This window comes from Schistocerca americana, chromosome 5 (genome assembly GCF_021461395.2).
Source record: "Schistocerca americana isolate TAMUIC-IGC-003095 chromosome 5, iqSchAmer2.1, whole genome shotgun sequence".
Taxonomy (NCBI): Eukaryota; Metazoa; Arthropoda; class Insecta; order Orthoptera; family Acrididae; genus Schistocerca; species Schistocerca americana.
Genome location: NC_060123.1, coordinates 435,421,365 through 435,443,421, shown reverse-complemented (window position 1 = coordinate 435,443,421; position 22,057 = coordinate 435,421,365). Strand labels below are relative to the sequence as shown.

Here is a 22,057-nt window from a genome sequence, read left to right as displayed (position 1 = left end):
TTTGTTTTCAGTGTTTCCATTATTTTTTTGTAGAGCACATTTTATGCAACTGAATGTCCTAAACTGATTCCAAAAATATGCAGGGAATTGATAAGACTGTCAACAACCTGCTAAGCAAACCCAATATTGAATTTATCAGACAACATGTGAATGTACCCAGGATGGAAACGGCCAGCTGTTGCTACCACAACGATATTGTATAGGCAGAGAAAGGTGAACTGGCAACACCTGCTACCTCCCATGTGTGACTTTCAATCCTGTTATTCTGATCATGTAGGATATGGAAGGAAGACAGAATCAGCTGTTGTTTTCTTGTGGAAATCACCCATGTATTCACTTAAAGAAACCACTGAAGCCAAAAATGGTATAATGGATGTGTGTCATCTTCTATGAGTTGCCAAACATACTAACACATCCAGTTGGATTACTGGAAGTTTGTTGCTTCTTCTGCCCCTAGCAACAAATAAGGGTGAAATGGAGACTATTTATGAAATTGGTCAGTTGAAGAAAAGACATCATGCAGTGTTAGTTTGATTACAGTAAAACACTTTTAACTGCTACGTACAAGACTGGGTGCTGTGACTCGGGTGTCGTGCTATTGTGTCTCTCAACTTACACTGTACACTGAATGCTACCAATGTGCTCAATTTGTTTGTTATATTTTGGGCTTTTGACAAAGCACTAAGAGAGACAAGAGTCCTTATTTACAATATTTACCCCATTTACTGCAGTCTGTAACAACATACAGTCTCACAGTAATGAGCAAAAAGGTAGAATCAACCAAAAAACCAGGTACACTATGAAACTTCAACTGCTACGTTTACAACATAATGCAAAGCATTGCACTGGACAGCCAAACTGCTGACATTGAGGTCCTGAAATATATTTTTTGAAGTTATTTACTGAGTTTATAGAAAACTATGAAGTTTACTGTGTGTTTGCCAAATACATTCACATAAAATGGCAGCATTATTGTGTACTCTTAATTGAAATGCCATCTGTTGAATTTAGAGGAAATGGTAATCTGTGATGAGAGTCTACTTGTAGCACTGCTATGAAAGGACCTTGTATTCTGCCACAGTTAAATGATTAACAAGAATATGTCTCAAAATACCTACACCAGTCAACCACATTCAGGGAGAGGCAGTCCATCACAGTCAGATGAGTAAAACGAATGTTCTGTGGGGGAAGGTAACATGTTTGATGAGTAATCAAAATGCCCCAGGTTCAGACCCAGCCACTACCTAAATTTTAAATAAAATTCATCAGAAATGGTAAACAAAGAGTTATGGTATAAGGAGTCACCCTCATTTTGCCAATGGCCTTGTCAAAGAGGGTTGCCATAGTAAGAACAAACACAATTTATGGAACATAGTACTTCATAGAGCAACATGTAAGATACAATTAAGTATAGCTTGTGCATAGCACTGAACACATGGACTGGACAACAATAATACAGGCTACAGAATAAGCTGAGTACTTGTTTGTGATCACTTAAATAATACTGTTTCTTTGGTGGCTCACCATTGTGCACCAGGCAACTGACCCAGGTGGCCTCTGTAAACAAACCGGTACACTGTATGGACATGCAATCTCTGAAATCACGGATGTCATAAGTGAAGGTATATCAAGTGTAGAGGAGAGGATAGAGGTTCAGGGCTACCTCTTGGCCTTGGTGTAGGGAAACTATCCATAAAAGGTGGAAAAAATCAGCATTGATGTGTGTGTGTGTGTGTGTGTGTGTGTGTGTGTGTGAATTCCTAAGGGACCAAACTGCTGTAATTGGTCCCTAGACTTACACACTACTTAAACTAACTTATGCTAAGAACAACACACACACCCTGCCCGAGGGAGGACTTTAACCTCCTGCGGGAGGGGCCATGCAGTCCATGACATGGTGCCTCAAACTTCACGGCTGCACATCCAGCATTGATGAATGCATGAGAATGTAGAAGGTAATGGAAACCACTACGTTAAAGGGAAGTACACATAGAAATGGTATGGAGATGTGGGTAGATACCAGCTGGATTACTTGAAGGCCAGACAGAGATTATGAAATCAGATGATGGATTGTAAGGCATAACTATGAGCAGATATAGACTCAGATCACAATTTAGTAGTGATGAAGAGTAAATTGAGGTTTAAGAGAATTGTGCAGAAGAATCAGTGTGTAAAGAAATGGGATACTGAAGTATTGAGGAATTATGAGTTGCATTTGAAGTTCTCTAAGGCTGTAGATACTGCAACAATGAATATCACAGTCGACAGTTCAGTTGAAGAGGAGTGGACATCTCTATGAAGGCCAGTCACAGATGTTGAACAAACTTACATAGGACTTCTTTATAAAGGGCAATCACAGATCTTGAACAAACCCACATTGGAACAAGAAAGTTAATGGTGGAGAAACCTCCAGTTGTAGAAGAAATACTTGAATTGATAAACAAAACAGGGAAATACAAAAAAGTTCAAGGAAGGTAGGAATATTGTTGGGGTCTGCACCAAAAATACTGGTTTCATGCAGTTCTCCATGCTACTCTATCCTGTGCAAGCCTCTTTGTCTCTGAGTGAGTACTGAAACCTACATTCTTTTGAATCTCTCTCCATGAATTTCATCCCCCACTCTTCCCTCCAGTACTAAATTTGTGAACCCTTGATGTCTCAGAATGTATCCTGTCAATGGATCCCTTCTTTTAGTGAAGTTGTGCCACAAATTTCTTGTCATCCCAATTTTATTCAGTATCTCCTCATTAGTCGGATGGACTACCCAGCTAATCTTTAGCATTCTTCTGTACCAACACATTTCAAAAGCCTCTATTCCATTCTAGTCTAAACTGTTGATCATCCATGTTTCACTTCCATACATGGCAAGATTCCAGAAAAATACCTTCAGAAAAAGACTTCCTTACAGTTAAATCTAAATTCTCTTCTGCAGAAATGATTTTCTTGCCATTGCCAGTCTACATTTTATATCCTCTCTACTTTGGCCATCATCAGTTATTTTGCTGCCCTAATAGCAAAACTCACCTACTACTTTTTGTGTCTTTCTAATCTAATTCCCTCAACATCTGATTTAATTCAACTACATTTCATTATCATTGTTTTTTGTTGATGTTCATCTTATATCCTCCTTTCAAGACATTGTCCATTCTGTTCAACTGCTCTTCCAAGTCCTTTGCTGTCTCTGACAGAATAGTAGTTTCATAGACAATCCTCAAAGTTTTTATTTTTGTTTACAGAAATATAACAATGTTAGTCACTTAGGAATGAAGTAAATAGGAAGCGCAGGGAAACCAAGGTGAAATGGCTGCAAGAAAAATGTGAAGAAATTGAAAAAGAAACGGTTGTCAGAAGGATTGATTGACCATATAGAAAAATGAAAAAGACCTTTGGTGAAATTTAAGGCAAAGGTGGCAACATCAAGATTGCAACAGGGAGCCCACTGTAAAACACAGATCAGAGACAGACAGGAGGAAGAGTAGATTAGGACCTCTACAAGATTGATATGGAAGACATAGGGGAACCAATTAGAGTTAGAGTTTAACAGAGTGTTTGAACACTTGTGATCAAATAAGGCAGAAGGGTTAGATAATATTTTGTCAAAATTTGCAAAGTCATGGGGGAAACTCCCACCAAGTGACTATTCAGGTTGGTGGCTAGGATCTATGAGACTGGTGACATACAACCAGACTTTCGGAGACTTTCGGAAGAATATACTACACACAATAACAAGGACATATAAGTGTAAGAACTATCACTCAGTCAGCTGTACAGTTGAACAGTTCATGGATCCAAGTAGTTGTCAAGAGTGACAGAGAAAAGAATGGAAAAGAAACCGTAGGATCTGTTATGACTATTAGCTTGGCTTTAGGAAAGCTAAAGGCACCATACAGGCAGTTTTGACATTGTGCTTGATAATGGAAACAAGACTTGAGAAAAATCAAGACACTTTCATAAGATTTGTTGATCCACAAAGGGCATTTAAAAATGCAAAATCTTGCAAGATGTTGAAAATTCTCATAAAAATAGGGGTCAGCTATAGGGAAACATGGTTATTATGCAATATGTATAAGAAACAAGAGGCATTACTAAGAATGGATGACCAAGAACAGAGTACTCAGGTTAGCACTGGTGTAAGATAAAAATGCTGTTTTTCATCCCTGTCTTTCGATCCGCACATCAGAGAAGCGATGATGAAATAAAAAAAAAAGTCCAAGAGTTGAGTTAAAATTCAAGGTGATAGAGTACAATGATGAGATTCACTGACGACATTGCTACCTTCAGTGAAAGTGAAGAAGAATTGCAGAAACCTGTTGTATGGAATAAACAGTCTCATGAGCACGTTGTGGATTGAGAGTAAACTGAAGAAAGATGAAAGAAATGAGAAGTAGTGAAATGAGATTAGTGATAAATGTAAAATTGAAATTGATGACCATGAAGTAGATGAAGTTAAGAAATATGCTACCTTGGAATCAAAACAACACTTGACAGGTGAAGCAAGGAGGACATTAAAAACAGACTGGGATGGGGCCCAGAGGAGACTCTTTTGTGTGTGTGTGTGTGTGTGTGTGTGTGTGTGTGTGTGTGTGTGTGTGTGTGTGTGTGAAAGAGAGAGAGAGAGAGAGAGAGAGAGAACATGAAACTAACTAACTAATTTCAGTTAGGCTGTGGTGGATTTGTAATGCAGACTGTGGAAAATTATAGAAGGAAATTTTTAGTGTCACCATTTCTATTCCCACTAGTGGGAAGCAACTGGAGACAATAGAAGTATGCTGAAAGCAATGGTAAAATCTTGGCTCAATGTCACATTTAATTTGTATCTGAGTTTTCTCTCCTCTGATCAAGACCTTAACGAAGAGCCTTTAAACTTGGAATTTCTTGCAGTATATTTATAAAAAGAAACTGTCCTCTAATTTGTGACTGTACCAAGAATTCCTTCTGCGACTAAGTGAAGCTCATTATACTGAGTGGTGTGTTACACAGAATCTTCATATTGCTCTAAACAACTCATATATATAACTGACAAGTCTTTCTGATGTTTTGAAATTCACTGTGGATGGAAAAACAATCTTCCACTAACAGTTACGCACAGTAAATTTTCTAAAAAAATTATTTAGATGTTTCATCCTTTGTCATTTGTGCATAGCAAGTAGTCATTCAGATGCCTACAATTGTTAGTTTTCCAAATATGCATCAGCTCTAGCTGCCATAAGTCTGCCATATACTAAATGTCAGGCTTTGATCTGGTAGTCAGTTCTATATCATATTTAATCCATACATATTTTAAAAGTGAATGTATCTGTGTATGTTCCATGTCTCCTCTTAAACCACTGGCTGGATTTCAAACAAACATGGTACACATATCATATACTATCTGGAAAGAACCACTATGGGGCAAGAAACATCTGTCTGTCAAAGAGAGATGTGGTGGTGAAAAAGAGGTGTAGCTCACAATGCAGAAATAGCTACTAGATTTATCCAGTATTTGAGAATGACAACACTTAACAACTTCCAGCAGACTTTGCACATAATTTAAAACTTTTGTAATGCATTTTTTTCTCTGGCAGCCCCCAATAAATGACGAAAGGAAACAATATTATCACTTAATGCAATTTCATTGTTCATGCAGTAAAATTGACACATCAGGCATGACCTTTTAATTTATTACTTATTTACTAATAACTGTATTTGCAATACTTTTTGCAAACATTATTCAGATATAACACAGATTGTGCGTGCAGAAATATATCATCGTATGAAACATATTTCACAAGATATGACATCATAAACACTAGATGTGTTAAAAACCTGCTGCATCGTGGATGACATTTTAATTTATTACTTCCTTATTACTAATGCTGTTAATAACACATTATAAGGGGAATGTCCACATAAAAAATAGGATGTACTTGCAAATTATATCGTTGTACAACACACATTCAGGAGATATGATGTCATAAACATTGAGCTGTGTAAAATGAAACTGGAGGGCAAAATTCGCTAGACATACAGATGAAATGTGTGAACAGATATCTGTGAAATTGTTAAATGTATGTGAAATATGTGTGGTGTATGTATGAAGTCAAAGCTGCAGTAAAAAACTCTTAAATGCCTAAATCAGTTTCAGTCAATCTTGGTACACATGTTATGTGCTGTCTGGAAAGACAGAAAAGAACTGGCAACCTCATATTGGGGTGAGGATGATAACATGGAGAGAGAAGGGAGTAGGAAGATGGACAGAGAGATGGATAGGAGGAAATGTACAGAGAAAAGGATGAGGAAATTGACAGATAGGAGGGGGAGGGGGCGAGAGGAGACGGACAGAGAAAGGAGTAGGAGGAGAGGGACAGAGAGAGGGCTAGGAGGAAAGAGACAAAGAGACATAGCAAGGGAGGAAGAGGAGACAGATGGGGGGGGGGGGGGGGGTTGCAAGCATTGGACACTGGGGGGAGAAGGACATGGACAGAGAGAGGTGAAAGGTGGAAATGGAATAATGGAATTGGAATAAATACATACCCAGGCAACACTAAGTACTCAGCTAGTAACTAAATGTTTAGTTATTAAATGAGAGAATATTTCCTGGTCTTGGCATTTACACCAGTTCTTCACGTATAAGCAGCTGTTATTTTACTGCTAGTCAGACAAATTTATTGTTTTGACATTTTGTGTTCACTTTATGAACTGAGGTAGTGAACTCTTTATGTTCCATTTACATATTGCTCTGACATTCCAGGAAAAGAAGAAGATAAAATGCCTGGAGGAGATAACAGGCACTCATTGATACAGACTTATGGTCCTTCAAGAGTACCTTCAGAAAATGAAGAAAATGCAAAGCAGCCTTCGTAAGTATGTTGCTTTTAAATGCCATGGTAGCTAATAGTGATAATTAATGTTATCTTAAATTTTAAGAAAAGTTTGTGATGAAGATGTGGTAGTTTCTGCAGAGTTATTAATATCAGATAATAAATCTTAAGTCACCCAAAAATAAAGATTTGTGTAAATACAAACAGAGTTCTGTCATGCTCACAGGTAAGTTCTAGAAAATGAGGTAGACATTTATATTTACTACTACCACTATTATTAAAATAACAAAAATTAACAGATATCATGTTAACAGAGATAAAAGAAACATCTGCCTTATGAACCCAGTCAAGTGAAAGTAGCTGTTATTGAGAATCTCGTGATAAACTTAGAGCCTCAAGAATGACAGACTGATATGTATAGTATAATTTCAGAATTCTCATTGTTATAGATTTTCAGGAAGTCTCTAAGGGAGAACATCAGTTCCAGTTTCGAATTCCTTTATTGTCTCATATCTGATTTTTTGAAACATAACTGGGATTTTTCTTTCTCATTACATTTTTGGGAAATATTGCAAGTTGCATGTAAGAAACAGCAATAATAGCACAATACAAATAGTGAAACTAAATGTCATGACAATCCAGCAGTGAAAACACATATAAAGAGTGTGGAGAAGTAATTATATTACAGCCAGTGAATTATAAATTTGATTGGAAAAGTTAAATACATTTATAACTAGCCAATTATTGAGACCTAATGAGAAAGTTAACTCTTACAGGCATGATATAACTGTAGCTTCCTGGCAGTTGTGTGCCAAACTGGGTCTTGAACATTGGACCTTTACACCAGCAAGTGCTTCATGAACTGAAGCATGACTCGAGACCTACTGTGAGAACAGGTCATGAGCCAAGCTTGGAAAGCTCAGTTGGTGAAGGGCTGGCTGACAAAGGTCACAGCATCAAGTTGCAGTCAAGAACACATCTTTAATCTTCCAGGAAGTTTCAAATCAGCACACACTCAGCTACAAAGTGAAAATTCACAAGAAGCAGTCCCCTAGGCAGTGGCTAAGCCACGTCCCTACAGTATCATTTCTGTCAGGATTGCAGTCCTGGTAGAAATGCAGAAGAACTTGTGCGAAATTTGGAAGGTAGATGATGAGGTATGGCAGAAGTAAAGCTATGAGATCAAGTTGTGAGTTGTGCTTGGATAGCTCAGTTTGTGGAGCAGTAGCCAGCAAAAACAAAGAGCCCAGGTTTGACAGTTGGTCTGACACTCAGTTTTAATCTGCCAGGAAGTTTGAAATCACTGCACACTCCACTACAGAGTGAAAATCCATCAGATTCTTGTGTTTAAAGAAACAAATGACCTCAGTTAATGTAGCCTATTTCTTCTTTCTGATAAACCTCATTTTTATGTAATACTTGTTTGAAGGGAAAAAAACATTATTTACTGATTTACTGTAAACTTGTAATATATTTGTATTTTATGTGACTCAAAAGTGACATAAGAGTGTTGTACAGTTGAAATTAACTAATTTTGGTGTTCACTTCTCAGGTATTTTTCAGTCATTTATAAAGAACTTTGTTCAGGGCAAAACTTACTTGGTTTGGCCATCGGTGTAACTTGAGGTATAATGAAGTCCGTTTGGCATTTTCTCAAGAGAATAATTGTGCACTACATTGAAATAGCTTTGCAAAATTTGAGACAGGAGAAGACATCTGAAACAATATCCGGTAGCATTTGTTTCCCATATGAGTTTCAAGGATTAAACACCAATTATAAGATGTCCTGAGTTCTGCTGAAGCTGCCTGTTATTTGAATTAAAGTTTTTAATCCCTACTGTTGGCTGATTTTAACCACATGGTCATTCTTGTATGATTATATGTATGCTAATGAGAGAGCATAATCAGTCATAAATAAAAAATAAAATGGTGAAATCAAACAGTGGAAACTGCAGGTAGGAATATCAACAATGTAGGAAAACATAGATTGCTGCTTACCATAAAGAAGCCACACTAAGTTGCAGACAGGCTCAAGTAAGACACTTAGATAGAGCTTTCAGCCACAGCCTTCATCAGCAAAAGAGAAACACACACCATTCATACAAACAAGCAAGCGCACCTCATGCATACATGATCGATCGCCACCTCCAGCATCTCAGGCCAGAATGTAACAATCATGTGGGATGCAAGCAGGAATATGGACAGGCCAGGGAAAGGAAGGGATAGTAGTGCATGGATGTGGAGAGAGATGAACAATATCTGGTGGAGCGTGCAGTGACTAGAATGCCAACAGGCACAGCATTAGGAGGTTGTGGGGCAGGGAGGTGGGAGAAAAAGGAGCGAAAATGGAGAGGAGCAGGGAAAGATGGGTTAGTGTGTTGGCTGAGGGTGGTAAGCAAAGAGGGTGGGAGACGAGGGTGAGGAGTAGATGGGAGGACAGAGTGGGTGGAAACTGTTGGGTGGAGGATGTGGAGGGGAGAATCCAGATGGCTTGGGTACTGAAGCAATCATTGAAATCAAGCATGTTATGTTCAGCTGAATGTTGCGCCACAGGGTGCTCTTGGCCACAGTATGGCAGGGCCATTCATCCCTGTTGACAGCTGGTTGGTACCATACCAATACAAAAAGCTGTGCAATAATTGCAGCAGAGCTGGTAAATGACATGGCTGCTTTCACAGTTGGCCTGGCCCCTGATAGTGTAGGACAAACCTGTGACAAGACTGGAATAGGAAGTGCTGGGTGGGTGGATTGAGCAGTTCTTGCACCTGTGTCTCCCACAGGGATTATGATCCTTGTGACAATGGTTTGGGATTGGGAGTGGCATAGAAATGGAATAGCATGTAGTGGGGGTTGGGTGGCTGAAGGAACACCACTTTAGGAGGGGTGGAAGTATCTCTGGTAGGATGTACCTCGTTCCAGGGCATAATGACTGGTAATAAAAGCCTGACAAAGTATATGGTTCCATTTTTCCAGTCCAGGGTGGTACCGGATGATGAAGGGGACACTCCTGTGTGGCTGGTTCTTAGGGGTCTTAGGGGTTGTGGGAGGATTGGGGAGTGTGAGGGGAAATGACATGGGAGATCTGTTTGCAGACCAGGTCTGGGAGCTAGTGCCTGTCTGTGAAGGCTATGGTGATATCCTGAGCATACGGAGCAAGTGAGTTATTGTCACTGCCTACATGGCATCCGTAGGTGGCCATGCTCTATGGGAGTGATTTTTTAGTGTGAAAGGAAAGACAGCTGTCAAAATTCAGGTACATGTGTGCATGACGTTTGCTTGCTTTTGTATGTGAATGATGTGTGTTTCTCTTTTTCTGATGAAGACTGTGGCCAAAAGCTCTATGTAAGTGTCTTGATTGTGCCTGTTTGCAGCGTAACATGTCTTCTTCACATAAGTTGCAATCTATCTTTTCCTACATTGTAAATAAAATGGTGAGGCATGTTCAAATGAATTTCAAACCAGTTGGCCATAGTTTGCATTCCAAAACATGACAGGTTAGTCTACTCACTTCTATTGCCAAATTAAATATTCCATTTGGCTATTCAAGGGTGTAGAGTAATCTGTCACACTTTATAATTCAGTCTATAGTCAGTTCAGGGAATTGGAATGAATTTGGTCAACCATTGGAGAGTTTCTTTTACTACTTATTATATTCTTATTTATGACTGTGTATGTGATCTGCTATTGGAATATACTGGGTGTCCCTCCCAAGAGTTGTTGGGTGCATTTTCACTGTTGTTTTGGTAGATATTTTTATTTTCTACAATGTGCAGCTGGATCCAGTCCAAACAAATACTGCTCACTACATCTTTCATGTGACACCCATTGTCATTGGAAAGCATCTGTTTGTTTCCCATTACAAACAAAATTATTTTTAAAGCAGAATTTTGCATTCTGAACAACTAGAGTGGTCTCAAATTAACCTAGTATGAAGTTTGTTTTATTGACAAGGGACGGAAATCCAGCAGTGACAGCACTGCCCTGGCCCACATTGACTGCTACCATCATGCAGCAGCACTCCTCAGTCATGCTGGAGTTCTGGTATCCTTTGTATGTTAATAACTTACTGGTAAAATGAATATCACACTAGACTAATTTGGATGTTCAGGTAAAATTCCACTTAAAAATAATTTTATTTGTGATGGGAAACAAACCAACACTTTCCATCAACACTAGGTGTTGCATGAAAGAAATGATGAGCAATATTCATCTGCACTGACTACAGCTGCACACTACAAAAACAAAATTGCAAATATCTTCCAAAACACCAGAGAAAATGCACCTGACAACTCTTAGCAGAGACACCCTGTTTATTATGGCAGTTGATGAGGACCATGTGGTCAGTGACTAGTAATCATGAAGAAAACATTTTATTCAAATAACAGACTGTCTTAGTGGAATCATGATGTCTTATCAAAAATTCGTGGAACCTGGAGTCAAAGTTCAAAATTCAATCTCCACTCAACATTTGAAAGAAATTATGTGCAAATATTGTTTAAATTTCTTCATCTGTGTATTATCCCACTGTACTGTAGATATCAGGAGCAACATTAATAGTGCAGAAGAGTGCTCTAAAATTTGCATTTGGTGGAGTGCAGGTTATTTGTGAAAAATATTTTGAAAGCTAAGATTGAAAGCTAAGATACCTTTTGATTACCAGTCACGATTAAAATAATGTATAGACACTGATGAAAGAAGTCTCCTCTTGCTGAGAAAAGAAAAGAACAAAACCAACCTGACTGTATCCCAGTTTCTTGGAGGGTCTTTATAAATTTATGTACATATTTGATAAGATCCAGTACGTAAGGCATTACATGTTGACAAATGTACTGTAACATAATATATCTATCTGCATATTCCATAGATAGAAAAATGAAACATATTTTGTAATATGAGTAGTTTTCTTAAATCTGTGATTGAAGAGTAATGTAGGTAGTAAATAGTAGGTTTATGAGGGTATGTGGTGAACAATAATTACTGCCATGGTCACAAGTTTAACTCAAGTGCTAACTGAACCTTATAACTACACTTTTATTAAAATATTTGACTGAATGTTTTCAAAATGAAATCCACTTAAATGTACTATCAGACTTCATGGAATTGTTCCATGTCTACCCATTATTGGAAATAATTTTTTAAGTTGTCTGAATTGATGTTGTTTACTGCCTTCAGAAACTTTATTTTGATCTTTAATAAGCCTAAAAAATGCATCAGTTTAAGATTCTTTTCATTTTAGGAAACAGATATCACATGAATAAGGTTGACAAGAAACAATTCTCATTTTGTTTTGGACAAAACTGCCTGACATTCATTGTAATGTGCATAGGAGAATTTTCGTGAAGAAGTGCCATAGTGTCTTAGATAATCATTTACCACACAAAGGAATTTTTGTTCGCTTTCTGTGACATGATTAGAAACAGTTACATAAAAAAAGCAGGGATTATATTCACATTAGATCTCATCTGCTATGCCTTATTAAGTTTGTTGATGAAGCTCCCTTCCTTTGGCTTCATTGTTGTTACCAATACCAGTACCACATGGTAATGTCTTCCTTAATTTCTGACTTCTATGTTCTGTTGGTGTCATACATTCGAACAGCTGGTTCTCTGTTTCACACATGAAGAATGAATTTTACTCTGACCTATTACACCTTCAAAATGTCTATTAAAATCCATTGGCATAAACTCTTGGAAATTTCAGACATTGCCTCCAGTTCACCAGTTGTTGTACAATGGCCGTGCTCAAATGCACCATACGTTATAAGAAGCTATTTATCTGTTCTGGAAATTGAATGGGGTGCCAGATGTAGATTCTGTTTGATTGTGATAAACTGTTTTTAGTGTTAAAATCACTCATAAAAGTTTGCCTGCCGGGAAAGCATTATCCATGTAAATTGTTGAAGGCATTGTGACTTGTTGCTACAGATTTCTCAAACAAGGAGCACCATTTGATGATGGCATATTGCTCATTGAGGTCATAATTGGAAAGCTATTGAACATTTCAGTTTAAGATAAAAAAACCACAGACCAAAAAATCACACTGAATTCAGTCTTTCAGACATTTTGTTCTGTTAATCCTATAATGGGATAAGTTCTACACTAACAGTTAGAAGTATCCAGTGCAGGACAGTGCTATACAATATACTGATAATGAAAAATGACTAATATTAATTACTTCGTTAATCATAGGAATTACTTCTAGATTACTTTATACATATGCGAAAAAAATAGCAGCTGAATTGGAAAAAGCCCCACACTATTCAGTGCTCGTTTTATTTAATACCTGAAATAAATGGTTTAGGTATCTTTACACAGAATGCTATTAGCTGTCTACATATTGGCAAAGTCAGTTTATTTAAAATTAACGTTAGAGTTAAGTGGAATTTCCACCCATGAGTCCAAGTATTCTGATAAATTAGAGAAAGAGTGACTAATAATGGACTCTGTAATATAATTGGATAGACAAAAAATCTACTCACCAAGTGGTGGCAGGAGAAAACACATGAGATAAAATGAAATGAGCAAGCTTTAGGGGCCAGTGATTCCTTCTTAGAAGTGTTGAAGGGGATGGAAGAGGGATGAAGGAAAAGAACTGCAAGGTTTGAGAAATGGGGAGAATCATGGAAAAGTCATCCAGAATCCTGTGTCAGGGGAGACTTACAGGATAGTATGAGAAGGAAAGACTGAATGTTGGGGACTGAACTGGATGAGATTTGAAATCTCAAATCTTGTCCGTTGCAGTCCACAACAATCAGTCTTTCATTCTCACCCTGTCTGGTAAGTCTCCCCTCACCTGGGGTTCTGGGAGACTTTTGTGTCACTCTTCCCATTTCCTAAACCTTGCTAGTCCTTTTCCTTCATTCCTCTACCTTTCCCTTCAAATCTTCTGCTAAAAGGGGGAGCCACTAGTTCCAAAAGCCTGCACATTTCCCTGACTTTTATGTGTTTTCTCTTGTTGCCACTTGACGAGTAGATTTTTTGTCCATCCATTTTGTATTTTAAAAAATTGATTATTTTCATTGATATAATAAGGGACTCTGTCATTTTGCCTTTGATTATCTGGGGATTCCTGATTTCCTGCCTGAAGTCTACCACCAACTTGGCACAAGAAAATAGTGTTTCATTCTGAGCTTAAATAGGGATGCATTGCTGATATAGATGTTATTTGTACTTCTGCGTATGTGGTTGTTAACTGTATAGGTTATACTGTGTTCACCTTTGTTATTAACCACAAATGCCATTACAGAGTGGATGTATTTGCATGCAAGCCAAAAGACATTTCTCATTTATAGGTGAAACTGGGGTGGGAAGTGGGAAGGTTCAGAAGGTGTCCCCAAATGGAAGTCTTTGAGTTCCCATATGGTTGTTACAGCGTTAAACAGGTTTAGAGAGACAGAGAAAAAAAAAACAATTTTATTAAGACTGATACCAAACAAATACTATTAAAACAGTTGCCAGGATTTTAATTAATTACCATCAAATAAATATCAGTGCTTCAACAAACAACCAGCACTGACTGAATAGTCAGCTGAGTTCACAGAGAAGTTAGCTGAATGTCTCAGAATGAGCTGCTATTAATTACCAAAACACTTGTCATTATGCTGAAACCGAGAACAGTCTTTTTTTAATTACTATTACGAAAAGGACATAATAATGTTTAAAGGGAGGCAGGTAAGACAACAGACTCCAATAATCAGTTTTACCAAATTAAGATAGGTGATCACTTAGTGCACAGTTACAGTCAGCTAAATGATGCACTGAGGTTTAGGACAATTTCTCATTTATGGCTATCATTAGTTATAGAAACCATTTGTCATTACATTGAAATGAGAATTACAGATTTTTGTAAGCAGCAAACAATGATATTAAAGGAAGACAAGCAAGACAGGTCTCTTCACTAAACAACTGTACCAAATTATTTGATTAAGCAACCAGATACAGGTTTCTCCTTTTTTTAAATCTGTAATCACTTAATGCACTGAACAAGCTCAGCAAAGTTACGTGTAGACAGCTGCCATTACTTATGAAACATCTTTTCATATGTTGAAATGAAGTACAGATTTTTTCATAAGTAAAAAACAACTATTTTTAAAATGGGGGGGGGGGGGGGGGGAGGGGGCAGGCAAGGCAGCAGTCTTCAATAAATGGTTATAGCAAATAGTCTTGCTGCAGTGGGATTGCTCATGCTTGAAGGTAACACAAAACCCCCCAGAAGGGAAAGATGAGGAGGAGATGCAAGAGACAAAGGGAGTTCATTTAGCTTGGGCAGGACAGGACTGTTCTTCCGTTCCTTAAGATGTAAAAGGACTGGGCCACCTCTGCTAGTGTTGAACTGATCTAAAACACCTCCAAGTAGCCATCAGCTCCAAACTGTACTAGAACCAGGCACTCCCACATCATCAGGCTTGACCATTGGGCCCCGCACTATCAAAAGCCTGGAGGTGCTCACTGTTCCAACATAAACTCCAGTTCCTCACTGACCTCGCTGATGAAGAAACCTTCACATGTTGCGCTTTTATCATTATCAAGGGTGCCACTCATGAGGTCCAAAGTTAAGAGGCAAAGACGATCCTAGGGGGAGGACATCAATTGAGTATTGAGCCCACATGGCCCATATACAGTGCTTGTCTGTGCATCACAGTACAATGGTTAGAGGTGACACCTTGTGTAAGAAACACAGCCTGTGTTACTAAACACAGCCTTGTGAAATTCCTTCCCCACAGAAGACAAAGTGCATATTCCAGAATTCAAAACAAGAACAGCTGCAAACATGAGCAACATAGAAATAGATATCCTCGGAGTAGTGAAGCAACTTAAATCACTTAATAGAAGCTAGTTTTCTGGTCCAGACTGTATACCAATTAGATTCCTTTCAGAGTATACTGGTACAGTAGTTCCATACTTAACAATCATATACAACCATTTGCTTACCGAAATATCTGTACTTAAAGATTGGATAGTTACACAGGTCACACCAGTATTCAAGAAAGGTAGAAGGAATAATCCACTAAATTACAGGCTCATATCATTAACATCAATATGCAGCATGGTTTGGGAACATATATTGTATTCAGACATTATGCGTTACCTCAAAGAGAACAGTCTATTGGCACACAGTCCAACACGGAGTTAGAAAACATCATCTTTGTGAAATGCGACTAGCTCTTTACTCACGTGCCATGTTGAATGCTATTGACAAGGGATTTCAAATTGATTCTGTATTTGTAGAGTTCCAGGAGGCTTTTGACACTGTTCCATACAAGCAATTTGTAGTGAAATTGGGTGCTTATGGAATATCATCTCAGTTATGTGACTGGATTTATGATTTCCTTTCAGACAGGTTACAGTTTATAGTAATTGATTGAAAGTCATCAAGTAAAACTGAAATGATTTCTGGCACAAAGTAGTATTTTATGCCCTTTGCTGTTCCTTATCTATATAAACAATTTAGGAGACAATTTGAGCAGCTGTCTTATGTTGTTTGCACATGATGCTGTCATTTATCAATTAGCAAAGTCATCAGAAGATCAAAAAAATTGCAAGATATCTGTATGGTGCAAAATTTGCCAATTGACCTTAAGTAACAAAAAATGTGAGGCCGTCCACATGAGTGCTAAAAGAAATCTATTAAACTTCAATTACACGATAAATCAGTTAAATCCGAAGGCTGTAAATTCAATTCTGAACAACTTATATTGGAAGGAACACATAGAAAATGTTGTAGGGAAGGCTAACCAAAGACTGCATTTTATTGGCAGGAGACTTAGAAAATGTAAAAGATCTACTAAAGAGACTGCCTACACTACACTTATCTGTCCTCTTTTTAGAATACTCCTGTCTAGTGTGGAATCCTTACCAGATAGTACTGACAGAGTGCATCAAGAAAGTTCAAAGAAAGGCAGCATGTTTTTTTATTATTGCAACATAGGGGAAAGATGTCACTGAAATGATACAGGATTTGGGTTTGACATCATTAAAATAAGAGAAGTGAGAGGTCGTACAGAAAGACATAGATGTTCATTTTTTTCCACGTAGTGTACAAGATTGGAATAATCGAGAATTATTTTGAAGGTGGTTCGATGAACCATCTGCCAGGCACTTAAGTGTGATTTGCAGAGTATCCATGTAGATGTAGATGTAGAAAAGGTGAAATGTGAGCACCATAAACCATGGGAAAAATAATGTTTATTATTGTGGGGAATTCCTATGGATTTATTTCACTATCATCATCCTTCTTATGTTGAGCTTCATTGTCTAATGGGAAATTGTGTACCTGAACACCGAAATGTTGTGGGAGCACAGTGTTTTCAATCAGCCTTTAATCTATCTCACACCTCTCAATGATGTGAAAATTCAACAGCATTAAGCCACACAGAATTATTATTCCTCCTTGTTTGTCCTTATAATATAACTAGCATGAATTTAAGGAACAGCACACTTTTTAAAGGTAGGTGAGGGGTTATTCATTTCAATTTGTACAATTCAGGCAGAACAGAGGAGTGCGTAGAGTACTTGTTTGAATTATTTGACCTAATTCACTTTTCTGCTCTGGCAGTAGTTCATTCACTACCTTACGCAGACAGACCAGACCTGTTGCCAATAAAAATGAGAACAAGTGTGAAAGAAACCTAAATTATTAGATCTGAATCATAAGCTTCCACAATTGTAAGTACATTACAGGAGTAGATATGTGGTGGCTGAGTAAATCCCCGTAATTTAAGACAGATGTTTCTGGCACAAGCTGTCATCTGATAGATGCCAGCATCTGAGGCATAGTTATTTTGCTTTTACCTGCTATTTCAGTTAAATTTTACTGTGTAGTTTTCATTGGAGGAAAAAAAAAGAAACATGCACAATCATTCAGCGATTTGGTTTTTGCTTTTGAATTAGAAAACATTTGACACAATAGAAGTAAAATTGTATGCTGTTTAAGATGACATTTCACCATCATTGATAACAGTTAGATATTGATTTAAAAATTTAAATGTGGTTGAACATATGTTTATGGCAAGGATCATCTAGAGTATTTGACAGATATGGGTATTGAAGAAATCATTGGAAAATTCCATGACATGATTCTCATTGACCACAGAGTGAGTGTGTGCAAAGTAGCAGAAACTGTAAGTCACTTCCCTACTGGACTGGTGTGGCAACAGAAGTGGCAAAAGGAACCCAAAGTTTTAAACTTCATGTTTAAAAAAAATTATTCATGTAGGAGCGTCATACAGAGATGCCATTGTTTGTCTGTCACACAAACTCCTGGGTGGAGGATACAGAAATAGGTATCCATGGCACTGAGAAACAACTGAAAGAGATGGAAACAAATCAGTCACCTGTGTGGATGAGTATCTCTTCAGTTTTGCAGAAAGTACTCTTCAGCATTGGCCTCTTACTTAGCTTGCATGTATCAGGAAACTTTCGCCTAGCACAAAGGTGCAAATGCGTGGAAGAAACACCCGTGACTCCCGCATAAGAAGTGTAAAAGAACATACCAGCAAAATTACAGACCAGTATTCTTAATCTCGGTTTGCTGCAGATTTATTGAGCATACCAGTATTCTAAGTTCGAATGTAGTAATTTTCCATAAGACAGAAAAACTTCTGTCCATAAATCAGCATAAATTTAGAAAGCATCTCTTGTGCAAATCTCAGCTTGCTCTTTTCTCTCACGGTATCCTGTGAATCATAGATGAAGAACAACAAGCATATTCCATATTCATAGCTTTCTGGAAAATGTTTGACTCAGTGTCCCACTGCAGGTCCAAGCATATGGAATAGGTTCTCAGATATGTGAATGGCACAAAGATTTCTCAAATAATAGACTCTAGTATAAAAGAAATGTATTCACAGTTGTGAAAATGGACAACCATCAGCCATACAATGAAAATTTGTTCAAAACTGGGACTCAAACCCAGATCTCCCACTTATTGTGAGCAGTCACCTTACCATTATGCTATTTGAGCATACTCCATGTCCAGATGCAAACTTCCAAGTACCATCAACTACATGCCTATAAACTGCACTCGGTGATGAATAAATACTAGTCCCATCACTACATTATACAGCTGGCGGTTGTCCTTATTCACAACTGTGAATACATTTCTTGTATTTCATACATTTGTAATTACCACAGTGCCTGTTCCTTCAGACATGCATGCATATACGAAGGAACATTGCATCATAATTCTAAACAACACAAGCACTATAATATCATACTTATTCACAGAGAACCCAGTATGTCGTCCTGGATGGCGAGAGTTCATCAGAGATAAGGATATTGTTGAGAGTACCCCAGTGAAGTATGATAGGAATCTATATACCTAAAAGATCTGACCAATAGGGTAGCAGAAATCTGTCACTATTTACTGATGGTGCTGTAGTGTAAGAGAAAGTTCCATTGAGTGACTGTATGAGTATGCAGGATGACTTGGATAGAATTTCTGTTTCGTGTGATGAATGGCAGCTTGCTGTAAATATAGAATGAAGATGAGTAGGGAAAATAATCCTTTAATATTCAAATACAGTATTAGTGATGTTCTGTTTGGCCCCGTCACATTGATTAAATATCTAGGAATAATGTACAAAGTGTAGCGTCAGTAGTAGGGAAGGTGAATAACGAACTTCACTTTATTGGGAGAATGTAGCTCCTCTGTTATAGAAGCTGCAGTAGTATGCCTCTATGGTGGGTGCTGAAAGTGGGTTGGCAAAGGTCAGAAGGTTAATTTTTCTCTCTTTCTCTTTATAAGTGGTTGCTTGCTGTGTTCAAAGGCTATTATGAAGTTGAAGTACAAACACTTTATTAACTGCACAAAATCACAATGATGTTTGTTCCAAAACAAGTACTTAAAGATTGTTTGTGGCCACTACATTAACAAATACAGAGTTTACTGCTGTGGCAACTGATCTGCTGGAAGCGTCATCCTCTATGGCTGTAAGGTGATATGTGTGAGGATCTGCACCACATGGAATAGCGTAGGCACGACTGTGGAGCAGGGTTGAGTTCCCTGGCTTGTCTTGGTAATTTCATTGCACTGTGCAGAAACTTAGAATTGCAGCTCGAACTGGAACTGGCCAGCTGGAGGCTATGCCTGGCCGTATGTGCCCAGCAGGTGGAAATATGTTTGTGTTCACATAACTGGTATGTGTGTTTGTTCTTCAATAGCAACACTGCCGGTTTCCTGGTGTGCGCTGCTCTGAACCATAGCTGGTGCCCCCTGGTGTAGCCTGTAACAAACTGTGTATAAACATACTGTCTGTATACAGCGTGGTGTTGGGACTCAGTGCCCATCTTGTATGAATACACAATTGCTGGAGGAGGGACACTTGAGGGCAGTGGGTAGGCAACTCCGCAGCAAATGAGATTTGAAGCTATCTTGTAGGAGGCTGCCCATGGCTGCTGTGTTACGGCAAAGACTCAATGTGACAGAGCAGCATCAGGTGCGGCGGAGGGTAGGGGCATCATTGGCTGGGAAGGATGACGCTGATGAAGATGCGTCGAGGTGCAGCATGTGGAATCCAACAGGAGACGGTGCAAGAGCCATCAGAGGCATAGGACTCAGATTATGCACTGGAGCCTGACGAGGAGACACTGAACCAGTCCAGTCACTTGGATGAGTGACAGCTGTTATCAGTGGCAAACTGTCACCCTTGCCATTGTTCACCACATATTTGGACATCAGTAGTCAATTGTACCCCTTGACAGTGTTTCGCTACTTGCAGCAGCCTTCATAAACGCCATGGAACAACAAACAAACAACCGGTGTTCAAGTACACAGTACTGAACAGAACCAAAAACAATGTATGAGTATATAACCAGAATCCTTGACTTGCCAGAAACGTCTCAGTACAAGATATGTGACACCAGCGCAAATGACAAAACTAGTGGCTGGGCCGGAAACGACAACTGGAGTGGCCACATGCCAGCTGCTGCAAAGCCAATGGGAGCGATGGGTGGCGGCGGAGGTGGCAGCAGTGATGAGAGGACTGGTCACAGCAGGACTGGCACTGAACACACTACCAAGACAACTGGCAGCAGTTCCACAGGGCTGGTGACGTCAGGAAGGCTTGCCGGAACAGGGGTGGCAGCAGGAAGAGTGAGGAACAGATGGACGAATGGAGAGGTGATGTCAGAGCTGACAGGAGTGACACTGAGAGGAGGGCAGACCATAAGGGGGGCAGTGCCAATGGGACTGACACAGACGATGAGACAGGCAGTATCTGATGGTATCACAGGCAAGGGCTGGGCCAATAGTGGCTGTAGCTGTAGAGCTCTGAGAATATGACACGGAGTGCTGCACGGCATGACAATAATATTGTAAACAACCTGACTGAAGGGGGCCCATGGCATACACACAAAACTTGGATGCTCTGTGGGGACTCTGTTCAGGGACAAGTTCACTTGAACACTGTGAAAATGACTGTCTGACATTAACTAGGGCATGGCATGTGCATTGCTCAGCTGGAGGCAACTGACACAACAAAACTGCACATTTAACCATTCCACTAACTATTCGTAGTCTGCGTCCTCTGGATGAGAACCTGGGAAAAACCGACAACACAAACTAACAACACAAAATAAACATTTCTGCACCTGTATTGGGAAGAAAATTAGCACTGCATTGCATTCCTGGTATTGTGTAGTAATTAAAGTGCAACCCCAACTGTTGACAATACTGGTGCTAGTCCTCATTATGACCGTAAAAACACAAACCAGCACAGATATGGGAGTGGAATATCAAGATGTGGCTCTAGCAGCCAAAACCTGAGTGAACTGAGTGATGCCCTGTGGCAGTGTCTGAATTTGTTGCTGCTGTAACAGAATGATATGAGACACAAACAGTTCCACTGATTGGGGAGACATGATAATGGAAAAGGACACTCAAACTGTAGGCAAAAACACAATGCCAGTCATGCCACTTGAATAATCACAGAAATATGAAAGACACTAACAAACTAATGAAGACAATACAGACCCAACAGCATCAACTAAAAAATTCCTTTGGAAACAACAGTACAGAGTGCAGAGTGAGAAATTCATTGTGGAAAAGAAACCCAGAGTGTTCTAGAATATTTGCTCATGAAATCTTCCCAGGAATGCTAAGCTAGTCCACCATGGTATGCTTGAGATCTTCTGTGAAGATTCATAGAATGTGACTAACACCACTGAATACAGACTGTGACAACACCAAAAACAGGAATACGCTGTCCCATCAAAACAGAGTTACACAGGCAAAAGTCTATTCGCTTGAAAACCTCTCAA

General features: G+C 38.8%; 1 protein-coding gene across 1 annotated transcript in view; it reads left to right on the top strand.

The window, feature by feature from the left end:
* Positions 1–22,057, top strand: part of LOC124615735 (protein madd-4-like) — a 325,617-nt gene that overhangs the window by 58,517 nt on the left and 245,043 nt on the right. Inside the window, exon 7 of the mRNA XM_047143810.1 lies at positions 6,731–6,839. Coding sequence (XP_046999766.1) covers positions 6,731–6,839 — 109 coding nt within the window. The remainder of the gene's footprint in view (positions 1–6,730; positions 6,840–22,057) is intronic.